This window comes from Ictalurus punctatus, chromosome 6, assembly GCF_001660625.3.
Source record: "Ictalurus punctatus breed USDA103 chromosome 6, Coco_2.0, whole genome shotgun sequence".
NCBI classification, from domain to species: Eukaryota; Metazoa; Chordata; class Actinopteri; order Siluriformes; family Ictaluridae; genus Ictalurus; species Ictalurus punctatus.
In genome coordinates, this window is record NC_030421.2 from 27,290,384 (window position 1) to 27,314,275 (window position 23,892).

The window sequence follows — 23,892 nt, forward strand, 5'->3', positions numbered from 1 at the left end:
ATATATATTTGAAGTATATTGCCATTGTGTCACGTGTCATGACGTAACGGAGGTAAGGCAGGATGCAATCGCAGTAAAACAGGTTTATTTAAGAGAGAGACAGGCAGACAAATCCAAAACGTGATCCAAAATGTAATCCACAAACATGCAAGAGGTCAGGCGATCGGCAAACCTGCATAAAGGGGCAAGGCAGGGATCAAGGTCGCGGTCACGTAAATACAGGGTTGAGGAACAAAACAAGAAACATGAACTATAGCACGGGACTGGTAGCAGAGAAACCAGCGTGAACTAAACTAACTAACCTGAACATGAACCTAAACATGAACCATGAAACATGACATAAACTAAGACTATGGTTATCTATCATAAGGACTCTAAACTAAGCGACTATAACTCATTCAAACTACTCTAAAAATGGTTTACTGGCACAAAATCAAGGTCCTGCCATGACCATCCCAGTCCCCTGACCTGAAACCCGTAGAAAAGCTGAAATAGCCTTCTTTGCTCATATTTACTAAGGGTGCCAATATTAGTGGAGGGCACTGAACATATGAATCCATTGCTTAATACAGTGTTTCTCAACTCAAATTTGTTCCTTACACATACAACTCTTGACAGGTTTAATAATGAAAAACATTGAAACTATGCAAAACAGTGTGCCCCAATAACACAAGCTAAGAAACACATCAGTTTGAGGGATATGAAAAATGTGGGTGTTTACAAGGAAAACGTCTGTTTGTGTTTTTCCTTTCAAGTTAAACCTATTTCAAGAAAACACCCACACACCTGATCAGCTACTGGTCAGAATCAGGAAAAGAAAGTGGAAAATTTATTTAAACACCTCAGAATGCTATAAATATATTGGCAAAAATTATCCATGTGGACAAAACTAGCATCCGTTAAGTTCTTTTTGGCATTTGTTAACTGTCTACAAGGCACTACCATACACACCTATTTTTTTTGAGCATGCGAGTCATTTCCTGTTTTTTTTCCACCTTATTAAAATACACAGTGTGGGTTGAAATCTGTAAACGCATACTCATCACGCTTTAGGTTGACATGTCTGACAGAGATTTTACTCTCCTTTTTTGCCTTTCTCTAACACTTCAACATGGTAAGTGGCTATAAGCAAATAACATATTCCTAATATATTCCAAAACTGTAACATTTATTATGCCATTATTCATTATGTCTCTGAAACTATTTCTTCAGAGCTGAGTGGATTGTTACCGAGAGTAAAAAAAATGTGTGGAATAGTAACATTCGTTCATCATACATAGATTTATATGAATGTATATTTATATGGCTTTATACATTTATGTGCTATAATTTAAATCTTTGTATATATGTTGTAACTATAATTTTTGTATATATGTTTTTTCTATAATTGTAGCCATTCCTTTATCATGTTTCCTTTTTCAAGAGCACATACAGAAGCAGCTTAAAAGAGACTGTCCTTCATTTAACAGATAAAAATGGGTGTGTCCATAGCTTCAATTCAATTTTAGTTGTAGCACTGATTGACACACATGATAGACATTGTTTCCCCCCAACTATTTATAGTATGTTTACTGGAAAAGAAAAGAGAGAAAATTATACATAAGTGTAAAGAAGAGCTTTACATCTTTACAAGGTCTTCTAATTCATGACTAGTTCTTATTTCTAAAGCTAATCTGCTGAATTTCTTTCCCCAGTATGCACTGGATTCCAGGTGTGGACACTATTGCAGTACAACAGCAAAGACAACAACTCAGTCAATATAATATGTCAACATAATGCACTGGAAAACTGGACTATTCGTGCCGAAGTGCTCATGAATAATGAAAACTTTTGCAATGCAAAGCAAAACAACACAGCATGTGAAATGAGACAAGAAGGAAAACAGTTCAATTTTACACTGAAAATTACTGCTGAGCAAAGAAGACTTCCTTTTAATTGTTTGGTTTACAAAAGTGGACCACTCCCCATCCAATTGAGAAAGGGAGAAGAAATGATGCTGTTCCCAGGTGAGAAATATGGGCCATGTTTGGAAAATATACTCTGTTGGTTGTATTATCTAGCCTTTACCACACAAAGAATCTATGTTATATGTGATGCTAAAAAATTTAAATGAGTGCCAGGTGTAATTCAAATCACAGTTTTATATTAATTTGCTTCTTTTTATATTTTGCCATTTCTATAGTAACAGCTCATTCACAGGGACTTGTTTGGCGGACGGCCTGCATAATCTTAAAATGTTAAAAATACACATTATAGCATATATCTTTTAATGCGTAATCATTATGTTGGTGAAGTTGGACTACTGAGTGGTGTAACAGAAGACTGTTCACCTTATTGTTGGCAGAATACAACTCCAAATCCACAGCCATCCATGGTCTGGAGACCAAGAAAGCAAAATTGGAGGCACTAGCCAATCAACACTAGCCAATCAACACTAGCCAATCAACACTAGCCAATCGTGGGCATCTGTGAGCTCATTTATGCAGAATAGGGCAAATAGCACTTTCCTCCAATTGTGTTATGCTTCACTGTGGCATAGCATGAGTACCAGTTTGAAAATATGTGATTGTCTGGCTTTACGTGTTTTGGAGGGAGCACATGTTAGCCTTCACACTCCCTGGATGGTAGTTGTCATATGATAGGGGTAAGTGAAAAAAAGTGTGATGTGATGTAAGTAGGGCAGTGATAGCTACTGGACTTGGACTACTGCTTAGAAGGTCGTGAGTTCAAATCCCAGCACTGCCAAGCTGCCACTGCTGGTCCCTTGAGCAAGGTGCTTAACCCTCAAATGCTCAGTTGAATAAATTAGATAAATGTAAGTTGCTCTTGATAAAGACATCTGCCAAATGCTATAAATGTGACATGTCATTATAAAAGTTGGCAAATTACTGTGGTATAAGAGGAATAAATCACCTCAGGGAATGCTGTTAAAAAACACACACACATAATCATCATTGTATCCCTTCAGTGATTTTTCTTATAGCAAAAGTTATTGTGAAGGTTTGAATCATTAAATTCTTGAATTGAAGCAGTAAATGTATGATTATGTCCACTGAAGCAAAGATTTAAAAATGTCCTTTGTATTATGTTTTGAAGGATGCGATATTCCACCTCCGATACCTACGAACTCAAGCAAATGCTTGGATGTGGGCAGTGATTGCGCTCATACTGCTCTAGTCGGTTTACTCACCTGGGCTCTGATTGGATTTGTGCTTCTGCTGTTTCTCTACAGTTTCATTATTACTGTTGTTTATATCAAACTAAGGGTAAGACAATAATCTGCTTAACTCCTTTGATTAATTTTATAGGCTCCTGTGAGCTTTTATTGGTCCCTGTGCTTAAATTGTTGCTAAGGATAATTAATACCAAGCATTCATGTTTTACAAAACAAACTGGCCATCTAAATCACTTTTGTCCTTTTCTGTAGCTCGCGATTTCTGAAGAGCTAACATTAACCTATGTTCCAATGCAGGTAAGAAATATATACATTTTTTAGAGGAAATGCTTGTGCTCTCCAGAATGCCTTTGGGGTCATTCTATCTCAAGTGGTTCAATGAAGGTTGCTTGACCATAAAATTATATATTTTTTGAGTGATTACCTCTATATATTGGTAATGCAAAAACACCAGTTTATTATTATTATTATTATTATTATTATTATTATTATTATTATTATTTTACTTGGTTTAACTACGACAGCCATATTTGTGCCATGGTACACAACAAATTTTGGTTATACAGCTTTTTACGGAAACCTCAATATCTCAGCTCATGATGGTCCTAGGTCCTTGGAAGAACAACTTGTATCTAGAGCACATTACAGGGTACATGTGCATGTATAAACATTTTGCACATTCTTGTTCCTTAGACTTAAAACTTATAAGTCCTAAAGTAGCACTCAAGATTGCTTACAGTTACAGTTTTGGGTCAATTTACAATGGGAAGGGTTCGAGTCTCAGTCTTTTTTAGGGGGTACCCAGGTAAGTACAGTGTGCATGCAGAACATTTCAGGTTTTAGACTTCTCTTATTTTTTTATGGGGCGAAAGTGCAATTTTTTATCATTACAACTGGACATAAGTTCTACGTCTATGGAACAAGAATGTGCTAAATGTTTATATATGTACGTGTACATTGTAATGTGCTGTAGAGATTAGTTTTTGTTCCAAGGAGCTAGGACCATCCTGAGCCAAGATATTGAGGTTTCCGTAAATAGCTGTATAATTCAAATGTGTTGTGCACCATGACATAAAGGTGGCTGTTGTAGTTAAACCAAGTAAAATAATAATATTTTTGGTTTTGCTATACCAAAACATAGAGGTAAATCACTCAAAAAAATGTAAAAATTAAAAATGTTCAAGCAACCAACTTTACAATTATTGGTCCACATGAGATGGACTGACTCAATGTTTTGTTTTGTTTTTCATGATGGTGTGTACAGTAATTTAGAGTTATACCAGGGTGCTGCTGAATTCTTGAATCTTATTACTCAGAAGGTGTTGATTAATTTTGTATAACAGCAGCTCTGGCAGTAGTTAAGGTGGTAATTCAAATCACAGGTTTAAATGAATTGCACTAATTCTAATACATTATTGTTTGTATAGTAACAGGGACTTGTACGGTGAAAGCTCCACAAAATCTAATTAAAGTAAATGGATTTTAAAATGTTATTTTTAAAGACAACAATAAAAACCTATGTCATTAATTCAATTCAATTTACTTTTATTTGTATAGTGCTTTTTACAATGGGCATTGTCTCAAAGCAGCATTACAGATGTTATAAACATCTGTAAAGATGTTGTTAATATGGCGAAACTCTCTGAAAGGAGCTATTTATTTAACATTCATGGAAGGAGTCTCCAGTCTTCCCTATTAGAGAGGAACATACATCTTTAGGAAGCTAAGAATCCTAAAAACAAAAAAGTGTAATATAAATTTTAGCAATTTGCTGCATCATGACCTATATTTTGTTCACCAGTCTTTTCTTTAGATCATACGATTGTTCTGTATTGGCAGAACAACTTTAATATACATACACTTACTGGTCTGGATATAGCATAGATTTTCCACAAGTGTTACATTATTTAAACTCTAGTCGTTTGATGACATCACAGATATGTATGTGATTTAACTATTTTTTTCTTTTATGTGGCTCTTGATTTGTTTCTGTTGAAATCCAATTAGGAAAGAACATTGGCACTATAAGTTTTTACTTTGATATGGCAAAATATAAAAATGGTGCCATTAATACACTGTCCCAGCGTTAACTTGATAGAAAGTGTTGACGAATTACTATATAATATAGTGAAGTACAAAATGTACTTTTGTATTCACTTCTATTTTGTGTCTTCATCTGCAGCAAAATTGGTTCAGACCCAAGGTAAGTGATACACTTTCATGCAGGGCCGTAACTACCATAGACACTGAGGAGGACATGCCCCAACCCCTAATAATCAGATATGGCCAACCCCCCCCCCCCACCCCCCCCCCCCCCCCCCCCAAAACAAGAACCCCACTCTGAACCCAAATACTCTTACTTTTCATAACATAGAAGATATTTTCCCCCCACTCTTTTCCGCTCTATTACAGCTCTATTCCATAAAATGGCAGAAGATAGTGATCATGAGCTTTAAAGGTGCACTATAAAGGCACCATAAAAACTAAACTCCAAGTGGCCATATGAGAGCTTTGTGTCGTATGGACTGCTTTTCTGTATAGCGGTGTAAACATTCTTCAAAATTCTCCTTTTGTGTTACACTGAAAGCAGCATACAGCTTTGGAACAACTTGACAGTGAGTCAATAATTTGGTGTAAGTAATTTTGTCTAGCTAGCTGACACAGACATGATGTTTTACAGAGATATGATGACAATGATGATGAAAAGATAATAATGAAAAGGCAATCTGGGACAGCAGAAAAAAGGGCAAGCTGACAGGAACAGGAAAGAAGTTAGCAGTGTGTATACACAGTGGAAGTTTTGTAATTCATATTTGGTCCGCTCTACTGTTTGGAACATATTATTCACTATATATGTGCATAATAAGAGGAAAACCTGAGTAAATCTGAAATACAATAAACCATCTAATCTAACTTGTTTTCGTATTGTAATACATACTGACTTTACTGTAGTTATTTTGGTCTTAAATATAAAGTTATTGTATTGTATATATAAATAATGTATATATAAATATTTGGACCTTCATTACATAGAGAACTAAAAAGGATCATTACATTTGTGACCCCACCCCCTCCACATGGTTTGGTCCCCCGCAATGTTCAGGATGTTGTTACGGCCTTGCTTTCATACATTCATCATCTTTCTTTGTAAAATTGCTAAGCGGCAAGCAGTCTTATTCCTGGTGTGCCTAAAGATGAGCAAGGTTTGTGTGCCAATTCACACATAGATCTACTCTAAATCTGAGAGTCACTCAAGGAAGATTGTTAGCTTTTATAATAAGTGTGTAATATCTGAAGTAAATGCAACTGTTTTTTAAAAAAAAATTATTATTTCCTTAACTTGTTCACAACTGTTGTTTTCTACTCCTAACCTACTAACCCATTTCAGAAGAAAGTGAAAGTGCAGGGAGCAGACAAGAATGCAGAATACATGGATATGCGTAAGGTGCATCACCAAGCACAACCCATCAGAGACATGAACCACAACTCTCGCCTGAATCCTGTGGGCTTTAGTGTCTGATGTTTCTGTAATTATTCATATGAGTATTGATTTTATAACACAGAAGAGAAAACTGTAGCCTACATTGCCTTCACCTGAAAGCATATTATTGCTATACCTTAAGACTGTAATTTCGCTATCTTGTGTCTTTGCTATCTTGCTTCTAAGCTGATACTGTTTATCCAGCAAATGTTATGTTATATTATGTTATAAAAATATATAAATATATAAAAATCATTGAGTGTGCAGTGTAGTGAATGTATTATCCTTCAGTTCAATTCAATTTTACTTTTATAATGCTTTTAAACAATAGACATTGTCACAAAGCAACTTTACAGAAATCCAGATGTGGATTTAGATCTCTAATGAGCCAGAGGCAGCATGGCGAGGAAAAAACTCCTTGAGACAACACAAGCAAGAAATCTTGAGAGGAACCAAACTCATAAGGGAACCCATCCTCCTCTGGGTGACACTAGACACCAGTGTGATTGTAAATCATTAATCTTCTATACCTGTATACTATGAAGTCAAACAGTACTCAGTGAGTTGAAATCACATCAGTAATTTGAATAGATTATTCATTATAATGAGGTTGGAAGTAGCATTATTTAATGTATATTATGCAATGAATGCATTTGTCTCTCATAAAGTGTGCTTGTTGATCTATCAAAGTGCCATATTCTCTTATGAACACGACATGGCCAAAAGTATGTGGAACCCTGTCCATCACACCCATATGTGGTTCTTCCCCAAACTGTTGCTAAAAAGTTGGAAGCACACAATTATATAGAATGTATTTATATGCTGTAGCATTACCATTTCTCTTCACTGGAACTAAGAGGCCAAAACCTGTTCCAGCAGGACAATGCTGGAACAAGACATGGTTTGTCAAGGTTGGTGTGGAAGAACTGGAATGACCTGCACAGAGCCCTGATCTCAACCCCACTGAACACCTCTGGGGTGAAATGAAATGTCGATTGCACCCCAGGCCTTATTGCCCAACATCAGTACTTAACCTCACTAATGGTCTTGTGGATGAATGAGAAAAAATCCCACAGCCACACTACAAAATCTAGTGGAAAGCCTTCCCAGACAAGTGGAGGTTATTATAACAGAAATAATTTAGGGGACTAAATTTATGATCGGATGTTCGACAAGCATATAGGGGTGTGATGGTCAGGTGTCCACAACCGTTTGGAAAGATAGTGTATATTTGTCCCATTTTTAATATCATATGGGAAATGGGACAACAAGGTATAGCAAGATGAAGCAGATGAAATGCATTTCTGAAGTAGCTGGCATTTCCGTAATTATTATAGTTGTGTACTTCTTAAGAAATTTGTGCATTCCTTCACATCTCTATTATGAAATTGTCTAAAAATGACAAGAGGTTTTCTCTTTACACTTCAGTGTCAAAAACCTGATTCACTATATACAGACAAATCCTATTTTAATGCCGGTCTTTAAATATAGACACCTCTCAGTTAAATGTAAACAATAGTATTTGGTGATCAGATAAAGTCAGCATAGGTATACTATAAATGCTAGTAATATGCAGATATTTTTCTGCCTAGTGTCTGCTCGGTAGCTACCACTGCAAACAGAAAAGGGTAACTAATTGTGAGCATGTGTGCTCAACCACATCCGCTCCTTTTCAGTAATCTCTATTGTCTCCACATGACACATCTGTACTCCTCAGCACTTTAAATAATGCACCAAATCTTATCATTGTTAATTACTCCAGCCAGCCTTTTTTTATATTATTCAAGGGTAAAATATATTATTCACTGTTGCACATAAAGAAAACTGTTATGCAGATATATGAATGGAGTGATGGAGCATTTAAAAAGCTCTCATACAGATAAGTTCCTTGTAAAAGAGTTTATAAATGTACCCAGGCAAAGGGTGAGGTAATTTAATGTTCTTATATTTTTGCCAAAGTTTTTCCTAAAGCTGCTATGTACAAAAATGTGTTTATACACACAGAAGCAAGCAGAATCCATCAGGTATGTAGGAAAATGTTTTACAATGGGGTGCTGGAATTTTAAGTGGCATAGATCTGACCCAAATGATAATCAAATAGCTTAAATCGTTACAAAAATATATTATCTCTGACATAAAAAAAAGAAAAGCTAAAAACTTAAAATACTCAATTTTAAAAGACTTGCTTGTCTGATTAATGTTTCTAGCTTTGGAAAAAGGCTCTACTTGACACAATTTCTGAAAGGAAACCCTCTGTTGTAGGGTTTACATGGGTGCTAGATGAAACCTCCTGAACCTTCTAAGAGAGTATTTTCTTACAGAATTAATTTCCAGTCCTAAACCATTTACATTGTCTTGTTAAAAAGTTTGAGGCATGCAAGGGAAGGCAAAAAAACAAACAAAAAATTTTTAGATTTAGATTTTTTTTTAAATCTAGATTTAGATAAAAAGATTTAGAAAAAGACAGATGGAAAATTGGGCTGTAATTCTGATTATTTTCGGATTTGATGCTTGTGGTTCTGTTGAGGAAAGACATGAATATAATGATTGAGTTGGCATTTTAAAACGACTTTCTGAATACAAGGGTTTGAAATGGGCCTAAAACATTTGTTTAAATTACACCACATAACAGATATTGTGATTGGCATTACATTTAGATATAAGCGTGGTAGGAGACATCAAAGTTGACATTTAAGTTTTAAGGAGAACATACAATAGGCTTATGAAACATTTTTGTATATTCATTTTTGCAGATGTATATCACATATGCTTAAGAGACACATCACATCCAGAAATGCCATGAGAACAGAATGACTATTTCACAGCAACTTCTGCCCACAAGTGCAAATATTACATATGGTGAAAGGAGTATCTGCCCACACATACAATCTCTGTTCAATAAGACAAGATTTCATTATATAATATTATATAATATATAAAGTTAGGAAGCATTATGTAGCTTTATCAGTGACTGTGTTGACTTTCCATCCATTCATTTTCTGTACCTCTTATCCTACACAGGGTCACGGGGCACAAGGTGGGGGACACCCTGGACACACACACACACACATTATGGACATTTTAGAGATGCCAATCAGCCTACAGCGCATGTCTTTCGATTGGGGGAGGAAACCAGAGTACCTGGAGGATAAATCCCAGAAGCACTGGGAGAACATGCAAACTCTGGACACACAGGGTGGAGACAATAATCGAACTCCCAAACCCACAGGTGTGAGGCAAATGTACTAATCATTGGGGGACTGCCCTATTGTAGATGTCTTACTGCCACCTACTGGCTATTAGAAGTATGACTTTACTGCTCAAGCAATATGTAGAAGCAGATAGAATAGTTAATAGCATCATTTTTGGACAATGTTCAGGGCATTTCCTCAGACATATACGTGGGATACTATATTTAATTTTTGTGTTAGTTGGAAGCAGATAGTAACAAGATTACAAAAAAGTAATAGATGAGTAAACACTATAAGTTTGGTAAAGGTTCAATCTAGCATCATTAAGGTTTCTTCAGTTTGTTTCTATGTAGAACCATACAACTTTCAAACGATGTATTTTAAATGATTTTAAACACCATGTCTGTTTTGTTATAAATGTTTTGTTCTTGTTTTATTTTTAAACCAGTAGACACTTCTCTGTGGAGTTTAGTTACAAGATTATGGCAAGGCTCTGCAGGTAGAAACAGTAATTTTGTTCATGTCAGAGACATCATGTCTGCACTAACAAAATAACCAAAACTCAACAGAAAAGTGTTCATTTTATTTTTCTACACACATGTCCACTGCAATCTTTAATAACTTTGACAACTCATCACAATCACATCATGGCATTTATCACTTATATAAGAAAAAAAAAGCTTATATTCATACAGTTCCCTCTGAAACGGCAACAGCAAGTCTTTTGTCTTTGCTATACACTGAAGACATTTGGGTTTGACTTCAAAAGATGAATGAGATGACTTTCAGAAGTTCAGCTTTCAGTTCCTTATCTTTACATCTAGATGTTTTTTTAAAGAAACTTAGAACATGCTTTGAAACCACCCATATTTCAAGTGATCAAAAAAAATACTGGAACATGTGACTGACAGCTGTTTCCTCTTGCCCAGGTGTCCCCTGTTAGATTGATTGTCGAAGCAATCAATAGCTCTGAATATTTACTCTTGAGTTGTGTCCTAGGTTTCACCTGTGAAGACTGCATTTGTTGTTAAAAAGGATAAACCAATATGAAGACCAGAGAGCTGTCTTTGGGAGAAAAGCAAGCCATTTTGAAGCTGGGAAAAGAGGGAAAATCTATCAGAGCCACTGCACAAGCATTTTGCATAGCCAATGCAACAATTTGGAATGACCTGAAATATATAGAAACTGCTGGTGCATTAACAACCACATATTGAACAGGTTGGCCATTGAAAAACAACAGCAGTTCAGGACAAACACTATGAGACCTGTGATGAAAACGGCAAAATAACAGACAGTGACATCAACAACCTCCACAGGGCAGTGGTGATGGTATCACAATCCACCTTACAAAGAAGACTTCGAGAGCAGAAATATAGAGTGGTGCAGGGATGACGCCATTTTGTATGCCAAAACCAAGTTAGCATTTTAGCACTTCCAGTTCCATTGTCTTGAAGTCAGTGGGGTTTTTTTAAATGGGATTTTGGTTAAAAGCCTGAAACAAGGTCTGTGGTGAATACATGCTCAAAATATTTTCATGTTTTATTCTATAACATAAAATACTCCAGTAAAACCCCACTCATGATTTTTTTAACCGTTTTTACATATATTGAAAAAGGTGGTTCCTAGCAAGTTGCTAAATGGGACTACAGGCATTGTCGGGGACATTAAACCTAATTATGCCGAACAGGAAAAAAAAAAACTTTGCCGATAAAATGGTTCAGGTACAATGTGCCCAAGTCCCTAAAAATGTGCATGAAGATTCATCCACAGAGTAAATCCATATTATGGAAAATGTTTTTAAATCAAGTTTGGAAAAGTTCTCAGAAGTTTGGTGATGGTGACATTGAAGTCCACTAACCGTGGTGTAGTTCGTTTATAGTGTACATTAGCTGTTTATTTCTGCGGATTGTATTTAGGCTTCAAACTTCATAAAAGCTGTGTTCATTTGTGAGAGTTTTCTCAATGGACAAAATGTGTTAGTGTTGTAAACTTTTGTTGATCACAGCGCTTATATTTTGCATAATCCAAAAGTATATGGGGAAACAATTGTGATGCTAACTTCCGGGTTCCGGTACGAAATGACGTCATCCTGCACCACTCTATAGAGATTATACCACAAGATGCAAACCACTCACCAGCAGTAAGAATCAGAAAGCCAGACTGGATCTGGCCCCGACAAAAAATGCAGCTCCGCCCTGTTCTACAGGCGGCAGCCAGGACCTTCTCGGTAACTCTGGTAGTACTCATATGGCCTGTAGGTGGCAGTGCAATATTTTTTGCGGTGCATAACTTTATACCAGAGTAAGAAGAAAGCGGAAGTCTATGTCGCGTCTCAATTGGCTTCATATCCCCTATATTAGTGCACTCAGTAGGGTATGAAATAACGGCTTTTACGCCTTGGGTAGTGCACTGTATATTCTAAAGGACCCGTGTTGGGATTCGGCCCTAGATAGTTTTAAACGACTGTTTTGTTTTCCTAGGATGTTAGACGACAATGAGAGATTGGGGTTTCAGTGAATTACTTACAAATTAAATCATTTTCGAAGTGCTTATTGTGTTAACATTAAATATAGCACGATAAGAGAGGCACAGCTGCGCTATTTTAGCTCTGCGGATAAACAACAGTTAGATAAGGTTGCTAACTAGCGTTTACGTCGTGCTAAATTACGTTCCCTAGCTAGGTAATCTTCCAGCGGGATTGGTCGTCGCGGTTAGTTGCCAAGGATAAACTAAAACTGCACACCAGCGGCGCATTCGCGTCTCAATCAAATCATATTCACAATGGACGTGAATTTGACCATTTCTCTGATGAGAGGTCAGATGGGAGTGGTGATTGAGAAGGCCGTGAACGCGGCCGTGGAGACGGTGTTGGGAGAGATGATCCGGGTGATGAGCCTCAAGTTCGAGCAGCTCCGGAGGGAAATGACGGCCAAAGAGAAGGAGAACGAAGACATCAGGAAGATGCTGGAGACGACTCGGTGTCAGATGAAGATCCTGCGTCAGAAATATGTTAATGCATTGAACACTAAAGACGACAGACATGCCTTTGCGCCACACAAAGCACAGATGGGTCAGATGAACACAACTAGACACACAGCCGGTCAACTGGACACAACCAGACACACAACCGGCCAGCTGGACACAACCAGACTCACAGCCGGCCAGCTAGACACAACCAGACTCACAGCCGGCCAGCTGGACACAACCAGACTCACAGCCGGCCAGCTGGACACAACCAGACTCACAGCCGGCCAGCTGGACACAACCAGACTCACAGCCGGTCAGCTGGACACAACCAGACTCACAGCCGGTCAGCTGGACACAACCAGACTCACAGCCGGTCAGCTGGACACAACCAGACTCACAGCCGGTCAGCTGGACACAACCAGACACACAGCCGGTCAGCTGGACACAACCAGACACACAGCCGGTCAGCTGGACACAACCAGACACACAGCCGGTCAGCTGGACACAACCAGAGCCCATCAGGTCACAGCTGATCATGGGGTGCCACTGAGAAGACGTTCCTCAAACACAGGATCACCCTGTGCTGAACCTCTCACACTTGCTCTCAAACCCCGAAACCCTGAACCAGGTCATACAGCGCTGCCTGTCGCTAAAACTCATAAAGTGGTCCATGAAGCTGTCCCTACAGAGAGCTGCCAAAATGCTGAAATTTTCAATGAGGAGGTTCCGGGATTAAAAGTACATCTGGGATTGAAAGGTATAGGAAACGATACATGTGCCGTTAATTGTATTATAATCAATCGGGATCCCTATAACCGATATTGAGGAGATACTGAAAGCCTCTTAGTAACTGAGCAAATTCTACTAGCTTCTGTTTGCCAGGTTACGCAGAAGTCTCACAGGCATGATGGTGACATGTTACCAAAATTTTTACCAAATTTTTACCAAAACTGCCAATTTTTTGTGAATAGCCTCATTGGAAATATAAACTTCACCATTTATACACTTTAAATCTGTCTGTGAGCCTCCACTATATACGTCCCTTGTGAATAAGCTGAAATACAGGCATCAGCATTGTAAGTGATGTTCTAGAAAATTAATGAGCACATTCTGACCAATTAGATTCGAGAATTCAGAGGCGCTGTCGTATAATTTGATTCTGACAAAATCCAGATAATGATTGGAATGGAAGTGTAGAGGTTTTGTTGTCTGCTGCATTCAGACTTGGGGAGTAACAGAACACATGTAACAGCATTATGTAATCAGGATACAAAAAAACTGGTAACTGTAATCCGTTACATCAAAAACCAAAGTAATCAGATTACAGGTAGATTTTGTAAATAAATAAATAAATAATAAAAGGAATACTTTCAGGATTTTTTTTTTCATCTAAAACCAAAGAAATGAATCTTTTGACATAATATTTAATATATATATATATATATATATATATATATATATATATATATATATATATATATATATACACACACACAGTGCATCTTGAAAGTATTCATAGCGCTTCACTTTTTCTACATTTTGTTATGTTACAGCCTTATTCCAAAATGGATTAAATTCATTACTTTCCTCAAAATTCTACAAACAATACCCCATAATGACAACATGAAAGAAGTTTGTTTGAAATCTCTGCAAATTTATTAAAAATAAAATACAAAAAATCACATGTACATAAGTATTCACAGCCTTTGCCATGACACTAGAAATTGAGCTCATCTGCATCCTGTTTCCACTGATCATCCTTGAGATGTTTCAACAACTTGATTAGAGTCCATCTGTGGTAAATTCAGTTGGTTGGACATGATTTGGAAAGGCACACACCTGTCTATATAAGGTCCCACAGTTAACAATGCATGTCAGAGCACAAACCAAGTCATGAAGTCCAAGGAATTGTCTGTAGACCTCTGAGACAGGATTGTATCGATGCACAGATCTGGGGAAGGGTACAGAAACATTTCTGCAGCATTGAAGGTCCCAATGAGCACAGTGGTCTCCATTATTCATAAATGGAAGAAGTTTGGAACCACCAGGACTCTTCCTGGAGCTGGCCGCCCGGCCAAACTGAGCGATCGGGGGAGAAAGACCTTTGTAAGGGAGGTAACCAAAAACCCCATGGTCACTCTGACAGAGGTCCAGCATGTCTCTGTGGAGAGAGGAGAACCTTACAGAAGAAAGTTATACATCCTACATCTCTGCAGCACTCCACCAATCAGGCCTGTGTGGTAGAGTGGCCAGACGGAAGCCACTCCTCAGTAAAAGCCACATGACAGCCCATTAGGGGTGTACTCACTTTTGTTGCCAGCAGTTTAGACATTAATGGCTGTGTGAGTTATTTTGAGGGGACAGCAAGTTTACACTGTTATACAATCTGTACACTCACTACTTTACATTGTAGCAAAGTGTCATTTCTTCAGTGTTGTCACAAGAAAAGATATAATCAAATATTTTAAAAAATGTGAGGGGTGTACTCACTTTTTTGAGATACTGTGTGTGTATGTGTGTGTGTATATATATATATATATATATATATATATATATATATATATATATATATATATATATATATATATATATATATATATAAAATGTGTATATTTATTTATTTATTTATATTTATTTATATATATGTGTGTATGTATATATGTATATATGTATATATGTATTTTTTATACATATGTGTGTGTGTGTGTGTGTGTGTGTGTGTGTGTGTATATATATATATATATATATATATATATATATATATATATATATGTGTGTGTGTGTAACATAATGTATGTATGTGTGATGCTAATAGTGTGTCTTTTTCAGTGTGTTTAAGTCTGCATTACTAGTGACACTGTTTTGAATGCTGTTAAGACACACACACACACACAAAAAAGGTGTCCTCTTTTTGGAAAACCAGAATATGGTCACTGTAGCTTTTGTGATGTAATGTTACCCGCATCAGGGACGGTGATCTTTTATTTATTTATTCATTCACTTATTTATTCATTTTCTTAAAACCAATCCAAATATTGAACCTGTTTTATGCTTAAAATAAGCTCTAAATAACAATATTTTAGATCATATTGCTTTTCTCTTGACTTTATTTACATATGTGACCTTGAAGTAATCCAAAACTAATCAGATTACATTACTTTCATATTGTGATACTTGGATTACGTTACTGAATACATTTTTGATGAAGTAATTTGTAACTCTAACGGAATATATTTTTAAAGTAACCCTCCCAACCCTTCCTGCATTATAAGTCGCGACAGTGCGTACAAGCATGTACGTGTCTCTCTGTCATGACATGGAAGCTGTGTTGATGTTTTAAATGTACTGATCAAAATAAAATGTTAAGAATTATAATAACTATTTTTTTATACATTTTTTTTTTTATAGTGGAGAACTCAAGTGGCACCGTACCAGAGAGCATCAATCCTCTATGGAGTCAAGCACCTCAAACGTCCACAGATGCTGAACACACAGAGATCGCAGACCCAAACCCCATGGCTTATACAAGCGAGGTGCTGATCCCAGTCATGGCAGACTGCCGAGAGCCCGACTTAAAGATTAAACAGGAGGAAGCCGAGGTCGAAATTGTCGAGGTGAAGGAAGAGCAAGCTGAGCCGTCCACTTCGGAGCTTCCTAGGATTGAACTACATCAGCATTCGGCTGGAGCAGGAATAGCCATAGAGCTGCCAGTGACTCAACAGTGCATCCAGATACCTTCAGTCACTGAACCGGCCTTCATGGGTGTGGACCCAAGCACATGTGAGTTGGAGCTGATCCTTCTCTTATTTTCCATATAATTAATAGCTGTAGTAACAATTTACTTTGGTTTGGCTTCGTATGCTGTTGAGCGAGAAAGTAATAGCCATTTATAATGATCTGTTTTGGCAATTCAGAGCCATACCTAACACAATTAACTAAAATAAACGCAGCCAGAATAACAGATTATATGAATGAACCAAAGATGTCTGTGTTGTTGATTATACGCTAATCAAAATATTGTTTTTGATTTTTGCGGTTTACTATTTATCACAGTTGTGGTTTTTATGTTGCATTCTTTCAGCTGTCTACATATAAGCAAGGGATATAGTGCTGAACACTAGCGTACTGAATATTTTCTTTAATCTCACAGTTTCCGACAGATTGACAAATTACAGGCTTTTCACATTCCTCACTATTTTCTCCTCTTCTCTCTCTCAAATAAGACTGTCCAAGTAAAAAAAAAAAAAAAAAAAAAAAATCAAATGTGATAGAATTCTGGTTTCAGGTGGGATTAAATCTTAAATTTAGCTTAAAATATATTTAGTCCTTAAAATAAAATGCAATCAGGTCACTTTTTATTAGTCACAGTGTGTCAGTCTTTTTGTCCACTTTCCTGGCCACAAACTTCAGAATCTTAAAGGCTGATTGCGATGCACTTCTGTGCCAGTTGAATATAGTGACGTGATTTTTTATTTTTTTTTTCCTGAGCATGATATACTCACTGGATTGAAAGCTATATATAAGGTGTATAAAATATAAGGTATTCCAGGGTTTTATTTGAACAAGTTAATTCCAAGTAAACAATATACACTCCATGAGCACTTTATTAGGAACACTATACTAATCCTGGGTAGGGCCTTACTTTGCTCTCGAAACAACCGCGTTCTTCGTGGCACGGATTCCACAAGATGTTGGAAACGTTCCAGTGAGATTCTGGTCCATGTTGACATGATTACATCACACAATTCCTGCAGATTTTTCAGGTGCACTTTCATGCTGCAAATCTCCCGTTCTTCGACATCCCAAAAGTGTTCTATTGGATTCAGATCCGGTGACTGGGAAGACCACTGAAAAACACTGAACTCATTGTCATGAAACCAGTTTGAGACAACTTTTGCTTTGTGACATGATGAAGATGGTAAATAGTGGCCATAAAGGGATGCACATGGTTGCACATCATCAAGCGATGATTGATTGGTATTACCGGGCCCAAAGTGTGCCCAGAAAACATTCCCCACATCATTACACCACCTCCACCAGTCTGGACTGTTGACACAAGGTTGGCTCCAAATTCTGACCCTGCTGAAGTTCTCAAACCAGCCCTTCTGGTCCAAACAATCATGCCACGGCCAAATTCACTGACATCGCATTCCCCCCCCCATTCTGATGTTTACCTGAAGCTGCTGGCCCTTATCTGCATGATTTTATGCATTGCGCTGGTGCGACACGATTGGCTTATTAGATAATTGCATGAATGAGTAGGTGTAAAGGTGTTCCTAATAAAGTGTTTGGTGAGTGTATGTACATGTGTTTGCTGACAGGCTACAGGAGAAGGTTGTTGGGTGGGTTGTCTGAAGTCAAATGGCCTCTTATCTGTCACCGTGTTTATTGACAAAAAGTACCAGATTCTCTAGTAAAAGTTAAAAGCTTGATTTATGAGACTATGGCTGCGTCCGAAATGGCGTACTACTCTACTACACAGTAGTCGAAAAGCAGTACGCCAGAGGGGTAGTATGTCCGTATTCTCACTAGGCGAGAAATACCCAGATGGCGTACTGCTTCCAGCAAGATTTTGCAGTATATGTAACCGATGGACACTAAACTAGTCATAAATCCCATAATGCAATTTGACTGGTGCAGACGAGCTCAGAAAAAAATGGTGGAAGACAGCGCGTCGGCTCTTTTTAAGTATTAAACCTTGGTTAAACAGGAATTGTTTAAAAATATCCGAATAAATAGTTAACTTGTTAAAGGTTTAAACAAGAAAACATTTGTTACAGAGTTTGAAAGCTTTTTTATGGTCTCCATCATGCCTTAGTCGGCCAAGCTAACCGCAACGAATTTACCTCAGCCTGTTAACCCCGCCCACATTACATTACTAATTCACTTAACTTTCCTCATGTGCATTTTGCCGTTAGCGTGGTTGCTTTAATCTGGTGGTCCCTTTTAAGACACTAGTGTTTATGATGATGTCGGCAGTCACGTGATAATGCCAACATGGCGGATGTAGTATGTAGAGGATTGTATTCATACTACACACACATACTGATTAGTACGTACTGTTTCGACGGCCGTGCAGTAGGTACTGCATCGAAGGAGAACGTACTGTCACAGTACACGATTTCGGATGCAGCCTGTGTCATGTAAATGTGATGTAAATCCTACATCTATAAATGGGTACTGACGCGAAGACTCTTGCTGGTTTGAGGTCTCCATGTAAACAAGACGTTTATGGAGCTCAGGATCAGAAGAACAGGTGAGTGTTTCTGTCTTTGCAGTCAATCTTACTTTCACAGTGTCTAAATAATTAGAAACCACTCACTGGAGAAAAAAAAAAATTTGTATGATGTTTTACATAAACGATTTCTTCAATATTTAAAATCTAACCTCAACAAACTAAGAGTTGTAAATAACATTTTCTATACCTGGTTAATTGTACAGTAGACCGACAAAGCAGCATGGAGAAGTCCAGGAGATACAGAGAGAAAATAAATGCAGATCCTGCCAAGAAGAAGGCCATGCTGGAAGCAAGACGGCGAAGGTTCACCATTCCTTCTGTTGTTTTCTTAGCATGTTCTGGATGACCTCTTTTCACAAATTCTTAGTATTTTAACATTCTAACGTTTTTTTCAGGTACCAGGAAAGAAAGGCCAGAGGAGAGATCACGTCCAGTAAACTCCTCCCGGTGGAAAAGAGAGTGAAGCTACAGCAGAGATGGGCGGAATCAAAGCAACGACAAAGAAGAAGAGCAAAAATCCAAGACAAATTAATGTTTAGCCATTAAAACACTTCTTAAGTTAATGATTAGTTAATGGTAATGATTTGTATATTGTCATCATGTATATTTGATATCATGTTTGAGCCATATGATCTGACGATAATTACATTCCTTCGTCATCCAAACTGTTTATTTAACTTAAACTGAAACTCATTTAGAACCTCAAATATATTATGACAATAATGTGAAACGAATAAATTAATTTTTGGTTCTGGTCACAATAAATTCATTGTCTGTACATTTAGTGTATATTTTTTTTGTCTTTTTATGTAGAAATATATAAAGGTATTTTCACACGAGTGTTAAGGTTACAGCATGCACACACAAATTTATGGATGGAGTAGAGGGAGAATAATGATGGTCTGTAATGTCTTGAAAGAAACCCTCATGTCTAAACGCTCCTTTTCTCTTAATCTGCTTTCAGATACCGAGTCTCAGCTTGCTGTGGCAGATACGCAAAGGCAGATGCACCCGTTCTGTAAAGATCTGATGCTGTATGAGGATTACAAGAGGAAACGTATAGAAGTGCGTAAACGCAGCGAGACCCGACGGCGCGAGCTGGAGCGGACACTTCCGCAGGCTCTTCTGGCCGACCTGGTGAAGGAACGCAGGGAAAAGACTCGACTCCGAGTGGCCCGCTGGAGAGCCAAACGCAAGCTGCAGGCCTGCCTGATGGCGCAGGCGGCACAATTTAACAGTACGCAGGCTCTCTACACTCAGCACAACGGCAGGAGGAGAGCAGGGGCCGCTCCACAGCAGGGGGGCATCGGCCTTGGCACGGCCCAGTCCGAGACTGGTGTGTACACCATGCCGCTGCAGATGGGCACCAGTCCTCTATTGACAGCACAAAGACTCAGCATGGCTGAGGGTCAAATGCAGCCTGGAGCCTCTGTGTTTGTGCAACAGAGAACTTCAGCAGCTGGATCTGAGACCTACCAGTGAAACTTTAAAAATTGTTTTGGCACAGCGATACAGAGAGGACGTGCATTTCTGACCTGCATACTTTGTTTTTACAGTGTGTTTATAATAAGCATTATCATCATAAAAGGATAAAAAGGTGAACCATCCAACAAGAAGATGGCTTTAGACGCTTGATGGACATTTTCTTGCATACGAAAAAGAAAACAAAATTCTTGTAGTTCTTAAGGAACCCAAAGAGCTACTATTCCATATTTTAACGTTGCTGGAAGGAATGTGTACACAGGATTTCTCAACCTTGTACATCATGTGCATCAGAGTTCACTGTGCTTTAGGGCTGCAACTAACGATTATTTTCATCATCGATTAGTTGGCCGATTATTTTACCGTTTAATTGATTAATTGGATGGGGCGGGGCAAACTTTCAGTGCACTTTTTGGGGGTTTATTTTTAAAATAAAATCCACAAACTGAGTGTTACAAATATAAACTTCAGACTAAAACTTTACACAACTGTTTGTCCAAAACAGAAAAGAAGCCAACACACACACACCAGAATATATATTATTAATTTAGGACTGTAGTTTAATTCGGTGCTTTTTGTGCATCCATAAAAGTATTTATGCGTTATTTTTTTTATGGATGCACAAAAAGCACCGAATTAAACTACAGTCCTAAATTAATAATAAAAACCCCCTTTCATTGCATCTTGTGGTTTCTGTTACTCATTGCCTTTAGGAATATTATTTTACTTGTGTTTACTTTTGATCATAATGTTTTAATTAGACATTACAGATCTTACTCACGCTACACTCTATATCAGCGCGTCTACACCGCATGCGATCAGCAACGCGTCCTCGTTACTAATATATCACATCCGTTATAATAAACAACAGAATTTACACTGCTAGCGAGCAAATACATCATATAATGACAATAAACTGGAATTAAATTAAACCTTTTAAGCAGCTTGCACCAGTTTCCCCTGCCCCTTACACACAGTGGAACGTTTTAGATATAAACATAAGTTGGTGCTCGTGCAGCGGTGTTTAATATAAAATGCTCCCTGCCTTAGAGGACTTTCTTCCTCAGTCACGTGACGTTTTCGTCTCCGTCTGATGGAGATTGAGATCATGTTAGGAATAAAAGTTAACGCTAACAGAAAGTAAACTGAAGAAAGTCATTGTCCGTGACTCTGGGTGTCTGCTAATGCTAGCGTGCGTATGACGTCATGCGCCGTCGCCTAGAAGCGGCTTATACTTCCGGTTAGTTAAAAAAAAAGAAAAAACACACGTGTTATATTTGAGATGATAGTACCTTTGTAAAATCCACACACTAGACAGTAGTGCAGAGTGCATAGTGTAAGTGTGCAGTACTTCATTTGGGACACAACTTTAGTATTTACTCTCCGAAGCGTGTTTTCGGAACAGAAGTAACGTAATGAGGAAATCTCCCCCGTGCGGCGCGCAGACCAACTAAACGATAATGAGATTCATTGACGAAGATTTTCATAATTGATTATTATCGATTTTATCGATTAGTTGTTGCAGCTCTACTGTGCTTGGACCTGATACACGATGAAATCTTCAGGGGCCACATGAAAGACGTGTCAGATGAAGCAATTGCTGAATTCTGACTGATAGGACAGCTATATGCCAGGAAGGACAATCAATTTAAAGGACTGGACCTTGAGGCTTGCAGGAATAAGAAAGAAACACGCTTCTACCAATGAATGGGACGTATTATAGGCTAATTCTTACGCTTGAAGTCCAGTTGTGTGTTTTTATATACCAAAACATTTGTAATTGTATCACTGTTTATCAACCTTTCTTTACCCCTTACAATTAAAAGTTGTTGTTTTTTTGTCAATGTGTCTTTAGGACTAATATTTGTAAATCACATCAGTACAGATTGGCTGAGCACATCTCCTAAAATATGTAATACACTGTGATGAATAATGGCCTAATTAATGTCTCCCTGTAGATACAAATTAGTTGTCAGTAGGACAACAGCTGGCTATCTTACATTGTTTTCCAAGTTATAATAAAGAATGGAAAATTCTAAAGTTCCATATATGGACAGGGGTGGAACTTGTTGAAAATGCTGTTTGATAGTCCATTACTCCGCAATATGGTGTGTTTGACATTTCTGTAAGGAGCAGATAATGAAATGATTATGATGCAATATTTATTTATGATTACGGGATTTTGTGTGTGTGTCTGTATATATGTCTATGTATACCGATCAGCTATAACATTAAAACCACTGAAAGGTGAAGTGAATAACATTATCTCGTTACAATGGCACCTGTAAAGGGGTGGGATATATTAGGCAGCAAGTGAACATCAATTCTTGAAGATGATGTGTTGAAAGCAGGAAAAATGGGCAGGCATAAGGATCTGAGTGACTGACTAGGGCCAAATTGTGATGGCTAGACGACCGGGTTAGAGCATCTCCAAGCATGGAAGGTCTTGTGGGGTTTTCCCGGTATGCAGTGGTTAGTACCTACCAAAAGTGGTCCAATGAAGGACAACCGGTGACAGCGTCATGGACGTGCAAAGCTCAGGGATACACGTGGGGAGCGGAGGCTAACCCGCCTAGTCTGATTCCATAGAAGAGTTACTGTAGCAAAAATTGCTGAAAAAGTTCACGTGGGCTATGATAGACAGATGTCAGAACACTGCGTTGCAGCTTGCTGAGTGTGAGGCTGCATAGGCAAAGACTGGTCAGTGTGTCCATGCTGGCCCCCTGTCCACTGGCCAAAAATGTCTACAATGGCTGCAGGAGCCTCAGAACTGGACCATGGAGCAATGGAAGCAGGTGGCATGGTCTGATGAATAACTGGACAGGCAGGTGTGTGTGTGTGTGTGTGTCGGTTACCTGCAGATGAGATGGCACCAGTGTGCACTATGGGAATTGTGTGATGCTCTGGGCAATGTTCTGCTAGGAAACCTTGGGTCCTGGAGTTCATGTGGATGCTACCTAAACACTTGCAGACCAAATTCACCCCTTCAAGGCAACAGTGTTCGCTAATGGCAGTGGCCTCTTTCAGCAGGATAATGCGCCCTGCCACACCGCAAACATTGTTCAGGAATGGTTTGAGGAACATGACAAAGAGTTCAAAAGGCCTCCAAATTCCCCAGATCTCAATCACATCTGTGGGATGTGCTGGACAGACTAGTCTGAATTATGGGGGCCCCACCTCACAACTACAGGAGCTGCTGCTAATGTCTTGGTGCCATATACCACAGCAAACCTTCAGGGGTCTTGTGGAGTCCATGCCTCGATAGATCAGAGCTGTTTTGGTAGCACAAGGGGGACCGACACACAATATTAGGCAGGTGGTTTTAATGTTATGGCTGATTTGTGTGTGTGTGTGTGTA

At 38.2% G+C, this 23,892-nt stretch overlaps 2 protein-coding genes across 6 annotated transcripts; both read left to right on the plus strand.

The window, feature by feature from the left end:
* The first annotated feature begins 981 nt into the window (after positions 1 to 981).
* si:ch211-67e16.3 (uncharacterized) lies at positions 982 to 6,911 on the plus strand. Of its 2 annotated transcripts, none has more exons than XM_017469089.2 (6): positions 982 to 1,114; positions 1,695 to 2,006; positions 3,097 to 3,266; positions 3,428 to 3,472; positions 5,358 to 5,378; positions 6,564 to 6,911. In XM_017469089.2, the coding sequence occupies exons 1-6, from the start codon at positions 1,060 to 1,062 to the stop codon at positions 6,693 to 6,695; spliced, it is 735 nt and encodes a 244-aa protein (XP_017324578.1). In that variant the 5' UTR covers positions 982 to 1,059; the 3' UTR covers positions 6,696 to 6,911. The 2 variants fall into 2 exon arrangements, with proteins under 2 accessions (XP_017324578.1, XP_017324579.1); XM_017469090.2 differs by having other exon boundaries at positions 6,567 to 6,911.
* A 5,357-nt stretch (positions 6,912 to 12,268) lies between these two features.
* Positions 12,269 to 22,577, plus strand: si:ch211-67e16.4 (uncharacterized). Of its 4 annotated transcripts, XM_017470420.3 has the most exons (6): positions 12,269 to 13,571; positions 16,223 to 16,594; positions 19,023 to 19,070; positions 19,256 to 19,355; positions 19,448 to 19,628; positions 20,017 to 20,154. In XM_017470420.3, the coding sequence occupies exons 1-5, from the start codon at positions 12,629 to 12,631 to the stop codon at positions 19,596 to 19,598; spliced, it is 1,614 nt and encodes a 537-aa protein (XP_017325909.2). In that variant the 5' UTR covers positions 12,269 to 12,628; the 3' UTR covers positions 19,599 to 19,628; positions 20,017 to 20,154. The 4 variants fall into 4 exon arrangements, with proteins under 4 accessions (XP_017325909.2, XP_017325908.2, XP_017325910.2 ...); XM_017470419.3 differs by having other exon boundaries at positions 19,448 to 20,158; XM_017470421.3 differs by lacking the exon at positions 19,023 to 19,070 and having other exon boundaries at positions 19,448 to 20,158.
* The last annotated feature ends 1,315 nt before the right edge of the window (positions 22,578 to 23,892 follow it).

Bases quoted from the DNA above. Each gene is read 5' to 3' on its own strand.
- si:ch211-67e16.3 (XM_017469089.2), top strand. From the start codon at position 1,060: ATGTCTGACAGAGATTTTACTCTCCTTTTTTGCCTTTCTCTAACACTT. The intron at 1,115-1,694 runs GTAAGTGGCTAT...TTCTTTCCCCAG, and splicing joins TTCTCTAACACTTCAACATG to TATGCACTGGATTCCAGGTG. The intron at 3,267-3,427 runs GTAAGACAATAA...CCTTTTCTGTAG, and splicing joins TTGTTTATATCAAACTAAGG to CTCGCGATTTCTGAAGAGCT.
- si:ch211-67e16.4 (XM_017470418.3), top strand. From the start codon at position 12,629: ATGGACGTGAATTTGACCATTTCTCTGATGAGAGGTCAGATGGGAGTG. The intron at 13,572-16,222 runs GTATAGGAAACG...TTTTTTTTATAG, and splicing joins AGTACATCTGGGATTGAAAG to TGGAGAACTCAAGTGGCACC. The intron at 16,595-20,016 runs GTGAGTTGGAGC...ATCTGCTTTCAG, and splicing joins GGGTGTGGACCCAAGCACAT to ATACCGAGTCTCAGCTTGCT.